Source organism: Gallus gallus, chromosome 17 (assembly GCF_016699485.2).
Source record: "Gallus gallus isolate bGalGal1 chromosome 17, bGalGal1.mat.broiler.GRCg7b, whole genome shotgun sequence".
Taxonomy (NCBI): Eukaryota; Metazoa; Chordata; class Aves; order Galliformes; family Phasianidae; genus Gallus; species Gallus gallus.
This window is the reverse complement of record NC_052548.1, coordinates 8,041,608-8,059,437: the sequence shown is the minus strand read 5'-3', so window position 1 is coordinate 8,059,437 and position 17,830 is coordinate 8,041,608. Positions and strand designations below refer to the sequence as shown.

Sequence of the window (17,830 nt, the reverse complement as noted above, 5' to 3'; positions counted from 1 at the left end):
CCCACTGCCCAAATTAAGTAACAGCACATCAGGGGCTGGTTTTGCAGTCGAAGCATTCTGAGATGAGCAGGATACCTCCACACCACAGCTTCCCAGTCCAGGCAAAGGTTGGAAGGGGTTTTATTACCATCAGCTGAGCACATCAAGTGGCATTAGTGTGATATCAAGAAACTGGTGTTTGGCCTCGACCGCCCTTTCCGATCTCTGACCCGGGGTCATCAGAGGAGAAAGCCAACCCATTAACTCCCCCATGCACTCAGAGCAGCAGCTCTATTACAAACAGCAATCAGGAGGCAAATAGGAGCTAATTACCACTCATGAGCCTCCCCCTACCTGTGTGTGGTGGGAGACAAACCCTTGAGAGACAGCAAAGGCACCATCACAAACCTCACTGCTGCTTCAGAAGCCCGCTGAGAACTGATGGGGTTTTGCTCATCGTGTAACAGCATCCCTATGAAATCACAGCTGTACGAAACCCACAGAGGCCACGATGACATTTCATAGCAGTGACCAACATTTGCGTGGGTCAGCACAATCACTTTTTCCCCTTTGGGATATTTTCCATTCAATCTGAATCCACTGATTTGCACATTCACTGCTCAAGGAAATATCGGCTGCGTTTAGCAACTGAAATTACTCCTGAGGTCCTCTGTTATACACGAAGGAGAATTCAGACCCAAAGATAGTATCTAAATTGACATATTCTGCTATAAAAGCTAAAAGAAACATCCAAGATAAGCATCCAAGAAGCTTTCCCAGGACACTAACACTGGCCCAGACCAATATTTACATAATTATTCACATTTGTTTGTTTTAAATAAAGCCTTTCATTATTGTTACTTCGGCATTAACCAAATAATTAGAGGCCAATGACGGTCACAATGCCCGCTGTGAGCTCTGTGCATCTCTGCCTTCACTTTTCAGCTTAGTCCTCCCCCGAACACACGCAGCCTGCCCAGCAAAATGGGCTTCAATTCTGAGGTCCTACTGAAGCATACAGGCATGATATGGCTACAAGCAATCCACTTAGCACAGAAAGTCAAGATAAATGCACGCCAAAGTACTTATGGTGGCCTTTACCAGGAATAAAATGTGCACAAGCCAGTTTTAAGTGAGGCTTCAAGTACGTGGATGAAGCAGAAGATAAGAACAGCCATTCCTGGTGCAGTGAGGGGCAGCCAGGAGATTGAGTCACTCCTGTGCACCATCCCCAGCAACACAGCTGGAGATGCACTGCAATCCATGCACACACACAGGCTCCTCGTGTCATTTCCTCCTGAACCCTTCTAAAGGGCCAGGGCACAGTCCTGCCTCTGGGCACAACCTGTTTTCAGCACAGGAAGCTCAGGTTCATCCTCTCACCTCCCTTCCTCACTGCCACATCCACACCATCACCTGACAGGTGGCAATGGATGGCTGGAGTACATAATTCACCTCAGTAGTGTTCTCCTCTGCTTCTCTGTTTTATTGTGCTCACGAGGCCTTTAGAGCTGAAGCTCCAGTTACTGAAAGCAAGACAATCCATCAGAACACAACAGAGAGAACAGCAATGAAGCTATCCGGGGCCATAAAGCTAAGCTGGAACAGTAAGAAAGGACATTTCTCACTCCATCCCATTGATCTTTCCATCCCCAGGATAGATGTGAGGACCTCAAACCCAGCACATGTTCAAACCCAGCACATGTTTCCTTTGGAAGCTGCTTCCAACAGAGGTCAGTGCCTGCTCATTGGCTGCTCAGCCCAACACAAACCTCCTGGAGATGCTCTTGGGGAGCCCAACGCAAAGGTGACCCTCTATTCACACCCATAAGGAGAACCTGACTCACTGTGAGCCCATTTAACTTGAGCAAGAAAGCAATTAGTGCTCCCTGCTAGTAAAATGGCAGATAAATGTTGTGCAACCTTCCCATGAACCAGTCCCAAAGCACCAATAAAACTCCTCGAGTCAAACACTTTCAATATGAATTCAACCATACTTGAAGACCCAGTTTCTAAATGGATTTCTTCAAAACCAGAGTCCTGCTACTGCTAACAACACGCACCGCCCTACAGTAGTTTCCATGCAGCCACATTTGATGGCTTAAAGCAAGCACAAGGACTTCCTTTCGTATCACAAGCTATAGGTTGCAGGATACGTTTTGCAGCTGAAAGATTTTCCTCTGCTCAACCCTTCCCATCTAATGAATGAAAACAGCTGAAGATTTCGTTACAGCAGGTGAGAAAAGAGGGTTGCACGTGGGTAGCTCTGCCTGCAGGACACCCTTTCTCAAGCTGCCTCTCATCATACAGCCCACTGTAATGATGCTTTCCATATCCCAGTACACACATAGCTCTGCAGGAGATGCTTCTGGCACCTTGGCTGCTAGCAACCAACTCGTGAGCGAGGAAGGTGCTTGGAGCCACCGCACAGTGCTGCCCACAGCAGGGAAAGCACAGTGAGCAAGCACTCCAGTCCTGTCCTGGCATTTGGTAACAACGAAAGGCTGATTTTCCACCAGACAACTGAATTCTCTCAAGGGAAACAAAATTCCAGCTTTGTACATACCGTGGCTCAGCAGAGCTGCAGTTTGCTGCTGATGCCTGGCACAGCCATATGCTCCCCACAGTTCTTCCAGGCCCTATTCCCACCAAGGAACAGTATATTACACTGCTTCCAAACAACCCCAATATGTTCAGCAGCAATTTACTTAAGGTAAGGTGATAAAGCTGGCAGAATCAGTCCCTAAGAGGCAGGTAATCAAAACTTACGTTTGTAGAGGAGCACAGCACAGCAAGCACTATTTGCATGATGTTAAGAAATGCAATCACATCAGAGCATCCCCAGGCAAGCTATGATAACCAGCACAGGCACCTCCAGCACCGTGAGCTCTAAGCAAGAGAGATGCTGCTTGTGCATCAGGTTTTCTACCTGCATGGAATACCCTGACATGATAAGCTAATTTTAAATGGTTTTCTCTGTAGTGCAATATATTTACATTGACACTGCCTTTTTTGTTAGCTTTAAGGGCTCACTGTGCTTGCTGAATTTATTTTCTTCCTTTATCAAAAGCAGGATAATACAAGTGCCTATGGGCAAAGTCACAGCAATCAGTGACAAATGGAGACAGCTCATCTTCCACTGTGAGCACTGGTGGCCATTACTGACTTGACCAACCAATAAACTTCCCCTTTATCACTTACGTTGGAGAGTAGCTGTTAATTAAGCATGTGCTTTATCAGCTTTACATTGCATTTCTTGCCACTGCTACTCAGCTCCAAACACATCTCAACGTTCCACCCTAACAAATGCAGGAGAACCTGCCTCAGCTCCACAGCCCTCCCACTGCCCCCTCTCCTCCCCCAATGATGCCAGCCAACCTGCAAGGACCCAACCTGCTTGCCCTATTGCCCCTTAGCAGCCTAACAGGATCCCAGGCAGTGCAAACTGGATGAATGAGGCAGCCTGCTTGCAGATACTGTCTGCAAAAAGCAGCTGCTGCACCTCTGGTCCCCAACAAGCCACCAGCCAGGATGGTGGAAGATGCCACCAAACAGACCACTTCAAACTCAATGACAACGGCAGCATTTAAATACCCTCAGAGTGGATATTTGAGGGAGCCGCACAAACAGCCACCAGTTTTAGGCAACAGCATATGGAAGAACAATCTGAACTATGAGCATGCAGCCACATCCCAGGGGAGTCTTACAACACACAAACGGGAAAGATTTGGGAAAGCTTGCAGTCTTGCAATTAAACTTCCAACTCAGTCCAAAGAAGACTTGTGTGAGCCAGCACAGTTGGATACACGCAGGTAGAAAGGGAGCTGAAAGCATGTTCAAAAACATACTCGCCGCGGTAAGAAGAGAAGGGTCAAGGGGAATAATACAGGCAGGATCAAGTCTAATTACAGGCGCAAGAATAAGTGACAGCTACAAAAAGGCAGGGGCTATTTTCATACGGAGCAAAGGGTCGCTGGCACATTTGCAGAGCCACAACACCCAGAACACAGGGAGAAAAGAGGTCCTTTGTAAGAGGGATGGGGAAGCATGGGAACGAAGAAGCCCCAGGGTAGCTCAGAGGCATTACTGTACTTAATACAAAAGAGAGAGACAATAGAGGGCAAGAGGAGCCCTGGCTGTTTATTTTTCTGGGTACGGTCGGGAAGGGAGGCTTCACAGATAGTGCTGGGAGAGTGGAAGAAGCGGCCACTAAGGAAGATGGTGTTAGGCCCAGATAAGGGGCTTAAAGGCACGGAGACCACGAGGTTAAAAACAGATTAATCAATCCTAAATTAGCTGCCATTAGAAATCCTCTGATAGCAGCTATTTCCCTAAGGTAAGCAGCAAACCAGTGACTGGCTTACAAAAGCTCCATCTCAAAGAAGGAATAAGGGTGCCAGAGGTGCAAGGGATTAAGATCCCTTACAAGAACAGGCTCTTTTGGGGCCAAAATGCAGGGAGGAAACAAAACTCTTAAGACAGACCCGCAGTATTGTGCCTAAGGATCCAGGTGAAGCCTCTCAGCTCTGCATCTGAACCAGTGCAGCTCCCTGCTATTACGCACAGTTCCCAAAAATACAACAGCCACGATGCCAGCAGACGACACAACAGCGAGGAACAACTGCATCTTTGGTTGTGGCGTGGATTTCCCTGCACCCAGCCTGGGTTCTGGAGGTGCAGAGAGCCCACAGCTCTCATGCAGGACTGCTAAGCTGGAATTCAGCCCTTCCATGCTCAAATCAAGCATTCATGCCTGGAACTTGGCCTACACTTGACCAGAGCTATTTCTCTACAGTCCTGCCCAGCTGGTAGGGACTTCCTCAACCGCTGCACCCACAAAGTCTACAAGCTCCAAGGAATGCTGCAAAAAAAAGCCAAACAGACAACAAAACCAGCAGCATCCTCTGACAGCCGAGCAGAAGAACCAAAGATAAAGGATAAATCCAGACGGCAGAGCTTGCTGGAATGCAGCGAGATGCCAGAGCAAGCACCAGGACAGCAGCACTGCAACCACAACAAGACAACAGCAGCGCTCAGAGTCAGCCCAGTAATTGCATTCCACCTCCTGAACGCTGCTGCTTCTTTAGTGCATGCAACCTCACCCCACACTGGCGAACTGAGACAAGAATCTCCCCATCGCTTCAGTTAAGTCTGGGAGTAATTAATTTCATTGAGTTTGACATTTGAAATAAATGAAGGAACATGCTTCCACCATCTGGAAAAGCGCGTGCTGACACTTCCAATCACTTGTGCATCCATTCATGAATGTGTATAAGGAATGTCTGCTATTTTTTTTTTTAAACATGTATATGGACAGAGAAGGTAAATTACACATCGAGGCATCAATTCATGCAGACAAGCAGAGCGGGCCAGAGCCACTCGTCACACAAACGAGCAAGAGGCGTGTTGAGTTGTAGAAGCAGCCAAACGAGGTAAGGAAATATTTGGGAAACTGGAGACGAGGAAAATGCCAAGGAGAGTTATCAGCATGTTTTGAGAAGACTGATCTGTACGTGGAATATGCTTGATATTCTCTCTGTCGAGAAAATAAGCTTTGTACGAGGTACTTCATATGGGAGTATATGCAACAGCTTAAAAGCAATCTGCATGCATTTGATGTGCCATCATTTATTACTCAAAAGGGAGGACAGATTTTCCATAGCTACGGGAAAACAAATCTTTATCCTTGCAGAAGTGCAAAGGGGTCACGGTATGTTCCTCCCTTCAATAAATCTCCGAAAATACTCTAAGGTTTTCAAGGGAGAGCCATTCAGTTTGGCCTTAAGACAGACATCCTAAGATGCATCAGCTGCATACAAGACCCAAACCCAAACAAGGGCTTGGAAAGGGTTCTGCTCTTTGCTGTGCCATCCTGGCTACTCTTGGTTTCTGCCCATTCCAGCCAAAAGCCACCAGGACAGGCACGGAGGAGTCCAAGCGGTACAGACACTTTGCCTTACCAAAAAACTCCCCGCCCCACGTCCACACTTTGCTCACTGAGAGACTTCACACTTGATGGGACATCTCTGAGTGCAACGCCAGAGCTGCTCCCTCAGCAGGATGCTCTCACAGACCTGCAAGCCTTACTCGTGCCAAGCATGCCGCTTCCTCCCGAAGTGCTGATCCATCACTTGGCGGATCTCCAAGGGCGCAGACGAGGACTGTTGCTTGTCTAGAGCAGGTTGTTTCACCTCCCCAGCTCCCTGGTGATTATTTCTCACTACGCTTTACTTCCTAGAAGAATTTTCCACATGCCTTATTTAATCCTGTGTCAACTGATGTTGCACAGGCGTGACATACCTGCCTGCTGCAACAGCCCCTCTGCTATCGTGCATTGCTCACTAAGACGGAAAGAAAGGTATTGGAACGTATCTCCCCCAAATGCATTACTTGGGACACACCTGCAGATTTGGATCTCACCATAGGAGAAACTGCTCCACAGAGCTTCAAAAGTTGGGATTTTCAAGCAGTCCCAAGGCAGCTACACCCTATAAGATACCTGGCAATTCGTAACAGCGGGACTCCCATACACCCGCATTCCTAGAAGCTTCAAACTTAAGTCTGTAGCTGTAGGGTGAGCTTACAAGCATGAACCAGAGCCCTTCACAGAACTGCTGAGTATCCCAAGCTGGAAGGGACCCACAGGGAACACTGAGTCCAACCCCCACTCCACACAGCACCACCCAAACCCCAACCCTATGGCTGAGAGCAGTGTCCCAGCGCTCCCTGAGCTCCAGCAGCTCGGGGCCATGCTCACTGCCCTGGGCAGCCTGTGCCATACCTGTGCCATGCCCAAGTGTTCTTCCTTTGGGGCAGAACCTTTCCCTGACCCCCCTTACCCTTCTCAACGCAGCTCCACACCATTCCATCCACATATTTTCAACCCTTCTATCACTGACAGAGATTTACTGTAAGAATCTGCATTTCATCACCATCAAAAGTAATCGAGTTAACTACCCTCAGCACAGCAAGAGGGGCACGTATGCAGGGCCCAAATCCCACCCGGGTTCCTTAGAGGCAACACAACCTGGAGCAAAGATGTGGTGGAATTCACACACCCGCAAGTTCAGATGTTTCAGCTTCATCCCTAACCCCCACCCCCCATCCATACCCTGCAGCAGGCAGCTCTGCTCAGGCAGCTCGGACTCAGCTATTTCTGGGCCTGCAGGACTCATGCCCATTTCAGCAGTGCTTTTATTTGGGATGTCCCCAGGGCAAGGAGGGCCCCGGCTTGTCTGGCCAAGGCTGCAGAGCAGGGAGCTGCAGACAGGGAAGGGCTCTGGGTTGCTCAGTTATCCTGAATGGTCAGAACACATCACTTCCAGCACGAGCTGAAAGTTTCGGAGCACCTCTAAGTCTATTGGCACTAATTTCTAGCCTAACTTTGGATGCAGAGCCCAAAGCTCTTGGGGCACTTCCACACTCAGAACAAGATCCAGATTTGGTCCTGGTTCACTTTTTATAGGAACCTATTCCCCAAGGACAGAATTCACACTGCATTTCCCCAGGTGGAATCCCAACCCAAGCATGAATGCTGTCACCCTCTGAAGCAGCTCCAGCAGGGATTGAGTGCTGCTGCCTTCCTTCCATAAACAGCCTCGCAAGACAACCACCTCCAGTACAGAAAGGATTCGCTGCTTCCTCATACAGCTCTTGTAATCACGAGAGCAGTGGGAAAATTGATGTTTCCAGTGCAGATATGGCCCTTATTGTTGTTCTGCTCTGCGTCCTGCAGGGAACCAGAAGTGAAGTTGCTAAAGGAGCCGGAGCTACAAACACTGCACAGTTCGCTCCTCCCCGTCCCCGCTCCTGAGGTCAGCAGGGAAAGCATCCAACAGTTGCAGAAAGACAGACTGTTTTAATTTAAACATTTGAAGAGAGGGACTTTCTCCCAAAGCGTACAAGACGTGATAATATGCCTCTCCCGATCCCTGCAAAGCCTTACAAGAGAACATTCCTAGCAGTTTTCCTATATGAGTGCTCTCCTGCCTGTGCCAAAGGCAGCGACAAGGATGAAAGGCTCTTCCTCCTCCCACCCTCGTGTCACTTTGGGATCACAGAAACAACAAGGGGATTCTTTGTGATCTGCCCTCCCTTGTTACAAAAAGCAGAAGGCCCAAAGGGATCGGGAGACAAACAACATCAGCCTCGTTAAGGAAAGCATCTGCAGCCACAGCGCTGCAGGCGAGGGCTCCTCATCCTTCAAGGAATAGACAGCTTGCCAAGATGAGACACTGAGCAGCCCACAGCCAGGGAACGGTGATACCTGTGGGGCAGACAGCCTGACATCTCCAGCTTCCACGTCGCAGCAACTCGTCAGAGCCAAGGCTGCAATGCACAAACCAGGCCCAGCTCACGGCTCCTTCCTGCATCTGGAGACCAAACCGTCCCATCAGTAGTGAAAGAGTCCAGGATCCCGACCAGCTGACAGCCAATGGAATTTGGGCGGAGCTTTCAGCCAGCTTGGACCAAACCTATAGCAGCAAACTCTTCCAACAGTTGTTCCTGGAAATCACCTTGCGTTATGCAGGCAAGTAGAATGGTTTGTACGGTGCCAAGCAATTAACCGACCTGCTGGTGTTCCCAAAGTAGGGCATTTCAGCCACAAGATGAATGAAACCCGTAGGCACGAGGGCCCGTGAATTCAAGCCTAGCCCACCAAAAAGAGCATTAACAAGTCCGGAACCAACTTCTGGCCTCGTGTTAAAAACTGCTGTTTTATCGAGACTGTCTCAGCAGCATCAGTTGAAGGAAAACTCTGACCGCCCTCCATCCTCTTCCCCCCACGGGGCATTAACCCACCCACCACTCACCACTTCCCCCTCTATAAGTGCAACCCACAGAGCCACATTTTGACTCTCAGTGCCCAGCCTGCATGGTTAACCAGCTGCCTGGGGCTTGCAGAAAGAGGCTTTTGGGGCAGGAAATTAAAGAAGTTTAATTTATAACTGAGCCTTCACTAGGGCCAGGGAAGGGGATGGTGGCAAGCTATAGGGCAGGCTCACACATCCCACCACCCTGTGCTGCTATCGCAGCCCCTTTCCACCAGGACACCCCAAGCCGGTGCACCAACCACACCAGGAGCCACTGCTCAAAGTCTGCACCATTTCTTGCCAGCACTTCAAGAGATGCTGTGCCAGAGTAGCACCTCAGCACCACTAGCCTCAACTAAGTGCTGGAGAAAAGCAGCCTAATACTATTAGGGGTTACCACACTAATACGGAGGTGGTCTTTTCATTTGGGTATACACGGAGGAACAGGAGCTTACTAACCCTACCAGCTCCAGCTTTTCACTTTGCAAAGAAACTGCAGCAGCAGGGCAGCCACAAGCCTACTTTGAGAACATTATTTGGGTTTTCTGTGCACAGCCTGTATCAGCAGTCTGCGTCACCACCCCTGGCAGTCACAGCTGCCAAATCCCAGCCTCAGACCCTGCTAACATTTAGGTGCTTCAACATTACAGATTTCAGCTGAGATTTGGGCTTGTAACTCTCAAAGTACAGTGAAACAGAGCTATTTGGCACCAGCTGAAACACCTGGCTTGGAAGCTCCTTTTTTTCCCCAATTCTTCTAAGCAGAATGACACTTGTATTCACAGTGACTCATCTCCTTGACCTTTCTATTCACTTTTAATGGTGCAAGCTGGAAATAAGGGCATACAAACAATGCATTCATTATTCAGTCGGTGAACTGCAGCCCTCAGACCAAATCTCTACCCTGCAGCAGATGAGCACACGGGGTGTGCATCTCATTCCAGGGCACCAAGGATGAGCCCCCTCAAAGACCAACCCCAACGCGTCACTTCTTGCTGTGCAGAAGAGGGGTGCAGTCGAAGTGGCTCATGCCTTACTGCCAAAAAGCACGGTGTAAAATGCTGCACGAGTGCAAGAGATCCTGGGAAACTGGCAGCGTCACCTCCAGGAATTCAGCTGCAACAAATTCTTACTGAAGTATTGTCTTGGAAACAGAAGAGGGGGTGGAGGGAGGAACGGAGGAGGAAGAGGGGCCAGCGGGGCTCTCCGAGAGGACACACGAGCAGCTCTCAGCTGCAGCACAGCTTTCCTGTATGTCCACACGCACACAAAACAGCAGCTCCAGCTGACATGTCAATGGGACTAAATTTGGCCACTAAAACTTCCTGCCAGCCCCCTGAAGCAGGGACTCCAGCAGACCCCTGGGTGACCCCCTCTCTGGGAGTTTCCCCCTATTGACTTCTTGCAGCATTTCCAGCAGAGCTGCAAAACTTCCCCCATCCCTTGTGCAAGCTGTAGCGGTGAAGTGCAGAGAGGCAAAGAGAGAAAAGGGCTTTCAGCGGTTTGCTTAAAAGCCGAGCCAGGAAAAAAACTGACTTTATTTACTCTGAAAGAATTAGCATCTCCTTGGCTGCAGATGCACAGCTTGATGCAGGCAGGGATGGCATGCGGGGTCACCTCAAGCTAACAAACATTTAGCTGCGTTTAAGCCAGGCCATCACTCAGATCTTCAGCAAGCTGCAGCTTCCTTGGGAGAGCAGACAGACCCTGAAACACACCTCATCCAAACAGGGTGCCCAGCTGCTTTAGGTGAAACCCAGACACTGCTCAGATGAATGAGAAGCTGCCCCTGAGCACAGCAGGCCTATGACTTGGCCTTTTTCCTGCTGCCCTAGGTTCAGTGGGCAGAGCATCAGAAGAAAGTCAGCAACAGACATGGGAGACTTAGAATGGCTCAGGTTGGAAGGGACCTCAGGAGAATTCACACCAACCCCACTGGGGATGAAGACAACCCAGTGCCGGCACAGAGACAGAGCGTTCCATAGCAATACACTGGATTACATCAGCAAAACAGCCAAACACAACCACCTGAAATCCAGCTGACAAATGGCCAGCACTGCACCTGACCTGTGCCTGCATCACAGCGCAGGGTTAACGCTCAGTACCCCAACACCAGCACCCAACCGGAGCATCCAGCACCCCGCCTCCACCTGCATCCCTCCAGCTTCCAAAGGGCTTTCTTCCCAGTAAACTGAACCACATGTAGCTGCCTGATAGCCCCTCTACCTGCATCAGGTTTCATTTCTGGATGATGCTTCATAGCAGCTGATGTCACAAAGATGCGCCCAGAAGCCAGGAGAAGGCATGCGGCAGAGCTCGGGAACCATCCCCATTGTAGCTCACTCTTTACATTCAATCCCTCAACCATCCTTTTTCTTTCCCATTTATTACGCAACCCTGAAGAAAAATCCCAGCACTGTTAACACACCAATGTCATTTTCCTACTTTCAAAAAGGGAACATCTCAATGTTGTGAAGGCTTCCAGATGATGCCAAGAATCCCGTTCACTTCTGGAGGGGGGAAGAGCCTGGATTCCGAGCAACCGACCTCAAAAATGCCTTTTGTGCAGCTCCTCCGTTTATTTCTGTCCTAAAGATTTTCCAGACACATCCACAGAGAAACCACGGCATCGTTTGGATGGTTCGCTCAGCTCACTTCAAGAGCCATGAAATTTGCCAGCAGTAACCCGGTGGCAATTACACCACATTGCCAACCTCAGTTTTTTTCCACATAACATCAGATTGTAACCATTTTTCCATTCTTTCATGCCTTAACTTTTTTTTTCCTGGGTTGGGTCACGCTTCCCATAATGGGATTTTCTCAATTTGCTCCTTTTGCACAAAGGTTTCAAGTTTATTTTAAGAAAAAGTGCCCTTCTGCAAACTCAGCACATACCCCACCAGCTCCTGCCCGGCTAGCAAGGCAAAAAGCTTTGATCCTACAGCAGAGCCAGGCTGCAGGAGGAGGATCCAGCAGCCTCCCGAGTAAGCCAGGAGAGAGAAGGAGAAGCAGTGCACTGCTAGGGGGAAAAAGCAACTAATGGGCAATGCTGGATGGCAATAGAAACCTTTGGATGACAGCATTCTGCTTAGCTCGGTCAAAGATTTGTACCTACAGTGGATTTGCAAGCTCAGGATGCTGCTATGTGCTTTGCTGGTGCTCAGTGCCTTGCAGTGGAACAAGCCACTGGTCCAAGGAAATCCCAGCTTGCAAAAGGCTTCAGCCCTCAACAGAACCATCCAGATATTACACACTGGCTCCACACACAGCCTCCAAACTCTACTCAAGTCTCGGTCTTAGATTTTCAGGTAATTTACTGCTGAAGGATGGGGCTCAGGAGGCTTCAAACTGAGGGTAAAGAGTGTTGGCAGCTCTGCAAGCACAAAGCAGCTCCCGACAAAAGGAACTCCGCATGAGGGTGGGAGCTTTTCCTCAGGGCCAAATCAGCCCTTGGACACAGCTGAGCTCCCAGCTATGGCTGGAGCTGCACAGCTATCACAACGCACTGCTGTGGAAATGAGGCTTCCTGCTTCCTCCAGAAGGCACAGGACTGTGCTCCCAGGAAGGCTTTCCCTTCCAAAAATCCCCTAAGGCCTTCTCAGAAAGCCATCCTCCCATCAGCAGGGAGTCAGAACCTCCCAGCAGCTCCAAAGCACCACTCCTGACAGCTCCATGCAAGGGGTGCAGAGATCACAACCCAAAACAAATCCAAGCAGAGATGAGAGCCAAAAGAGGCACCAAGCAGCCCAGTTCCAGAACACAACCAAGTGCAGAGAAACCGCCACAACTCAGCCCAGTTCTGCTATTCTGAAGAAGCTGAAAGCCAACAGCATCGGCAGACAGCACAGGGAAAGCAGCAGCCTTCCCAGCCACACTGCAGGAGCACACTCACGTGCGCACCCCTTCATGGCAATGCTGGCATTGTTGGACAAATACTGAGGATATTAAACCTGATCCAATGTCAGCAAACGGCTGAAAGGCCTCAGCAATCAAAGTGTCTGCAGTCACCACCAGGCCTGTGTCAACATAAGGGCTATTCTGGATGCATGAATAGAAACTTATCCTGGACAGAAACACAACAGGCAAGCAGACGTGGGTGCACGTGTACATAGGCTGAAGTGCCAAATTTACACTTGTAACAGGGAATTCCCCATTCATAGAGAGCATTACTTCTGTAACGCAATGGAAAGCACATCAATGACAGCAGAGCAGCAAGGTCCCAGGCTGCAGCAAGCGAGGATTTGCACAAATGCAGCAGTCATAGGCACAGAAATAAAGGAAAGAAGCTGCTTACCTTCAGAAGGCTTCAGGTATGCAGGGATCTCCAGCAAGAAGCCCTCACCTCCACTGCCAACCCTTAAATGAGGTCTGGGCAGGGGTGGATCCTGGCTCCAGCCCTTCTGGTCACTCAGATACATTGCATACACCTGAGCTGCCCTGGGTTGGCCCTGCCTTCCACCAGGTGCTCAATCACTGCTTCAGGCCCTGACTTCGCATTTCTACTGCAACTTCAAAGTCAACTCACCCCGCAACAAAACACGAGCCCAAAATGCAGCTGCTCTTCTCAAATCAAACCTGGGCATCCCTGCATCCCAACTATAGTGTATGCAGAGCATCCTATCTGTAACGCAAGAGCGAGCCAACAACCAGCTGAGGAATCAGGGCATAAGACTCCCTAAAAGAAAGTAGGGAAAGAAACTGTCAAATTCAATGGCCTATTTGCTTTCCTGCTGCGGATAAGAAAAATTCAGACTGAAGAACCATTTCCTGGAAAGTACTTCCACAGATTTATTTCTAAGTCCAGACAGAACTCAGATTACCTAAAGATGCATCTACAAATGGCACTTCGCACTAATGCCTCTGCATCAGAGATATGCCACACCAGTGCCTTCTTCATTGTAAGCATCTGCTGCCACGGTTTGCTATGGCTTAAAGGATCTATCTGTAATTCAAAGCAGTTACAAGAACTTATGCTCCAACCCCAAGGCCAAGGCACATAGAGCCCAGTGAGAGCTGGAGAAAGTTGAGCTCCTCCGCTCCCCATCAGCATCCCATGGCAGAGGTGGGAGAGTTCAGAGCAGGAACCACAGTGCTGAATCACTACCCAGAAGTTGGAGATACCATCACACTCTCACAACACGGTGATGTGATTTCAAGCAAGGAGGAGATACTGAGTCCTCCCTGTTAGTATAGTTCCATATTTTAGAGAGAAAACCTGAGAAATCCATCTCCTTCAGCAACAGGATGTAAGGGGCAGTGGGCAGTACAAGAAGGCACATCCCTTTGGCAGGCCCTCCCTATCTGTTCCAGGGCAGACCATCAGCAAGCACCAGGAGTAGCACCAGTTGTGCTTGTTGGGTTACTCTTGCTTTTAAAAAAAGACATTTTACATAGGAGGCACCAGCACTGCAGAGCTGACACAGCAATGCCAGCAGTCAGGAGGACACCCACAAAACCAGCAACCCTTCAGCAGTTTGCCTTAAGAGAGTTACACCCCAGTGATCCTCTGGTCATTATGGTCATCACAAAGTGGGATTTCTCCAATCCCCAACTGAGTCATTGCCCAGGCAGCACAGCAATGCTGCGGGCTGAAGAACCAAAGCCCCCATTATGGCCGGTAGGAACCAATGCAACCAACTCCTCTACTGTGGGTCAGCAATCAGCTGAGCATCCAGCACTGCAGGGGGGTGAGCCTCAAAGGGAATGGTCTCCAAGGGTTTTAGTCTTGACCTCAGCTCACAAGGAAGGATAACAAATGACCTAAGCTGAATGCCTCTATGCGTCCTCTGGACGGAGCATGGCCAACAGCTGAGCTTGAAAGCACCCCAAGCCCTATTCCAACCTGGCGGTACATGGACAGCACAGTCCAGGTTTTACACTGGAAATCAGAGCAACCATTGGTGCCAAACTTCAAGTCGTATTTCTCCTTGTAAAACGATATCAACACATTCAATTGGCAAAATATTAAACAAAAGGCTTCTAATTGGCTGCATTAGGATTTTTTTTTTAGCTCATTCTAGATGGCTGGGGAAGAGCCAAGCAGAGAAGCAACAGATGGTAACAGGATACTTCATAATTTCCAGCATTTTTATTTCTTCTAAAGAGAACGCCATGTATTATTACACTTCTTCACCGCTAAAGGAAACTGCTGCTTCCAAAAGTTTTCACCCAAAAACCCAATCCAACTTTACAGGCATTTGTAAAAGCACTGACAGACTCCAGCTTTGTCTGTGGGTTAGATTTTGGTGTGACATCATCTGTGAAAATATGGGAAAAAGTGAGCTGGAAGGGCAGTGCTCAGAGGCAGTTCAGTTCGTGTCACTTTGGGCATTGTGATCCCTCTGTTTGCTCTGGAAGCCTTCTCTCCTGGGTTTCTTCCCTCTTTCTTTGGAGCTATTGATGGATCCACATCTGAGAATGAACACAAGCGTTTTATTTCTCCGCACACGCAGAAACTGGCTAAAATGAAAACGAAACAAACAGTCTGGGCTGAAATACAACCCAAGAAAACTTGGATGGATGCTAAAAAAAGCTCCAAAGTCTGTTAGTCGGCATCGTCAAGAGTCCAAATCTGGCTCCTCCCTCATCTAAATTAGTTGATGCCCTATTAGGAGGTTCATTAGGAAAGCTCAAAGCTCTTTGCAGCAAGAGCCATTAGGTGGAGCAGAAGCTGGCCCTACTAAAGCTCTCCAGCCGCCGCGGCATCGCTGCTCCAGCTGGACCAGACTCCTGCAGCTGCAACCCAGAGCGAGCCAGGCATTCCAGCAAGGTTACCTGGTGGCTCTAAGGGCGACGCAATGAAGCTGGCTGAAGGGCAGACCCTGATAAGCTGTGAGCCAAAGGATCCCCTCAAAGGGTTGAAACGTGAGCACCGCCGCAGACAAAAGGGGAAAAAAAAAACGTTGTGATCTTTCCTTTGAAACAGTTGCAATTGTGTTACTTGAAAACTGAACTACCACCAAAGTCAAAGAGGCGGCTGCACTATAAGGAACCTGGAGGAGCCGGCATCGCCCCACTGCTCGTCTGGTCAGAGCTCCGTTGGTCTGACACTTCTGCACCGCGACAAACTCCAGCAGTATCTCCTTTTGCTTTTCCTGGCAGCGGTGTTCCATAGGCATTTTACCCCCTGCCCAGCAATTCATTTTCCGCCCCGCTCAGATTTGCAAGCAAACCAGCAATGAAAGCACTCCTACATAGTACTTTTCCTAAAGGTCATTTCAGATACACCGAAATTACAGCAATTTGCAAACAGGCTGCTGTATACAGAACCCCCCCACACCCCAGTATTTGTGCTGGTGCCACACAAACAGCCCCACAAGCGCTGCTGCCTGAGCTCTGCAGGAAAGATGCCAGCCCTGGGGAATGGAGCACCAACACCGAAACCCAGACAGCACAGCTCCATGGGGCACTGCTTTGTTTCAGGTCACCCTGCCAAACTCCATCTTCAACTTTTCAGACTTCAAAACGAGCTCTGCCAGCAAGCTGCTCCTCAGCCTTTGCCTTCCTAATACGACTTAAAGAGATCCCAGAGCACCAATACCTCCAAGCATCTGCTAAAATCCCAGCAAACACCCTGGAAACTTTCACAGCATTCCCACAAGCACGCAGCCTGCTCTGGTATTTCACATTCAGCCCAATGGAAGGCAGACATTTGGAAAGCACAGCTCTCAAAATGCACTCCAGCAAACCAAAGCGTCCACTTGGCGAAACCGAGTGCTGAGTCCCACTTCTGCAGGGCCATACAAACGACACCGTGGGGTTCCTCATTGCATGCCCAGCGCTGTTCCGTATCTGCTGCTTCCCTGCGCTTCCTCACATCCCACTCAGGAGTCATCATTTTAGGGAGAAAGCCCATAAAATTGGGGTTCGGGTTGGAGGAGAGGGCAGAGAACGCGCCTTGAGGTGCCGAGCAAAGTCTGCAGGCTTTCATGCATGAGATCTGTGCAGAGAGGAGAGCAGATTACTTCTGGACAAAAGTTTCTTCCCCACAGGGAGAAGAGCTATACGAGAAGAGAGGCTTCCAGTTGATTAAATACAGACATACGCACAGCCACGTAAGGAACCACAGCCTTCAGAAAAACGTCTCGGCTTTTTGCTCCAAAAAGAAAAGAATAAAAGGCAAAGAAAAAGAAAAAAGCAGCACAGCAACAGGCAGATCCTCGTTAAGGAAGACGGAGAACGAACTGCTTTAACATTCCCCCCCCTTTTACGGGCCTCCTGACAAACGGCGCTCGGACCCGAGCAGCAAAAGGCTGTCGGGTTGTGGGGGTTTTTTGGCTTTTTTTTTTTGGCTTCTTTTTTAACTTTCGAGCACGGACACACCGCGTCGTCCCGCACAAAGCCCACCCAGAGGGCATCGCGTCTCCCCGCTCCGGCTCAGCGCTGCAGCTCCCAGGGGGAGGTGGAAGGGGGGGGGGTCCCGGGGGTCCTGCCGCTTACCTGCCCGGCCCAGGGCCGCGGCGCCCAGCAGCACCAGCGCGACGTGCAGCTGCCAGTTCCGTATCCAACTGCGCCTTTTCCATCGCGTGTGCGTATCCATGGTCCACAAAAAAACGGGGCACCAACTCGGGACAATTTGAGGGGAAGCAAACAAACAAACAAAAAAAAGCAGCGAAGAAAAGTCGCTCGGGGTTTCTTCTCTTTCTCTTCTCCCCCCCCCACCCCGCCACCCACCCCCCGAGAGCAGCCGCTTTATAAAGCCATGGGACGGCCACTGAACTGTCGGGGGCTCTTCCGTGCTCCGCTCCGCCGCGCTGCCCCCCGGCCCCTGCCTGCTCCTGCAGCGAAAACTTTCTTTCTCTTTCCCCCCCTCCCTCCTTCCCTTTTCTTCTTTTAAACCCAAGGCGAGACTTTGTCAATCTCGGAGCCGAGCAGCAAATCAGGGCCGGGCGGAGCGGCCCCCAGCCCGGCCCCCCCGCCCGCCCCCCGCGCCCGGCCCGGCGGCAAGTTTGAACGCGGTCGGGCTGTCCCGGCCCCCAAACGATCCCCCCCTTCCCTTTTCCTGGCAGCTGACGCGGGATGGAGTGGTCCCGATTGCC

The 17,830-nt window shown here is 50.0% G+C and overlaps 1 protein-coding gene and 1 long non-coding RNA gene across 4 annotated transcripts in view; one reads left to right on the top strand and one right to left on the bottom strand.

Annotated features, from left to right (window-relative positions):
- COL5A1 (collagen type V alpha 1 chain) overlaps nucleotides 1–17,602 on the bottom strand; it is a 128,420-nt gene extending 110,818 nt beyond the window's left edge. For 2 of the 3 annotated variants that reach the window (XM_040648943.1, XM_040648944.1), the window contains exon 1: nucleotides 11,019–11,067. In XM_040648943.1, the coding sequence (XP_040504877.1) occupies nucleotides 11,019–11,052 (34 nt within the window). In that variant the 5' untranslated portion in view covers nucleotides 11,053–11,067. Of the gene's footprint in view, nucleotides 1–11,018; nucleotides 11,068–17,231 lie in introns of those variants that run through there. The other variant, NM_204790.4, reaches the window with a different exon arrangement.
- Nucleotides 10,960–14,775, top strand: LOC121107110. Its single transcript, XR_005840572.1, has 2 exons — nucleotides 10,960–11,126; nucleotides 11,248–14,775. It is a non-coding gene; the product is annotated as an uncharacterized LOC121107110 (long non-coding RNA).
- Nucleotides 17,603–17,830: the final 228 nt, after the last annotated feature.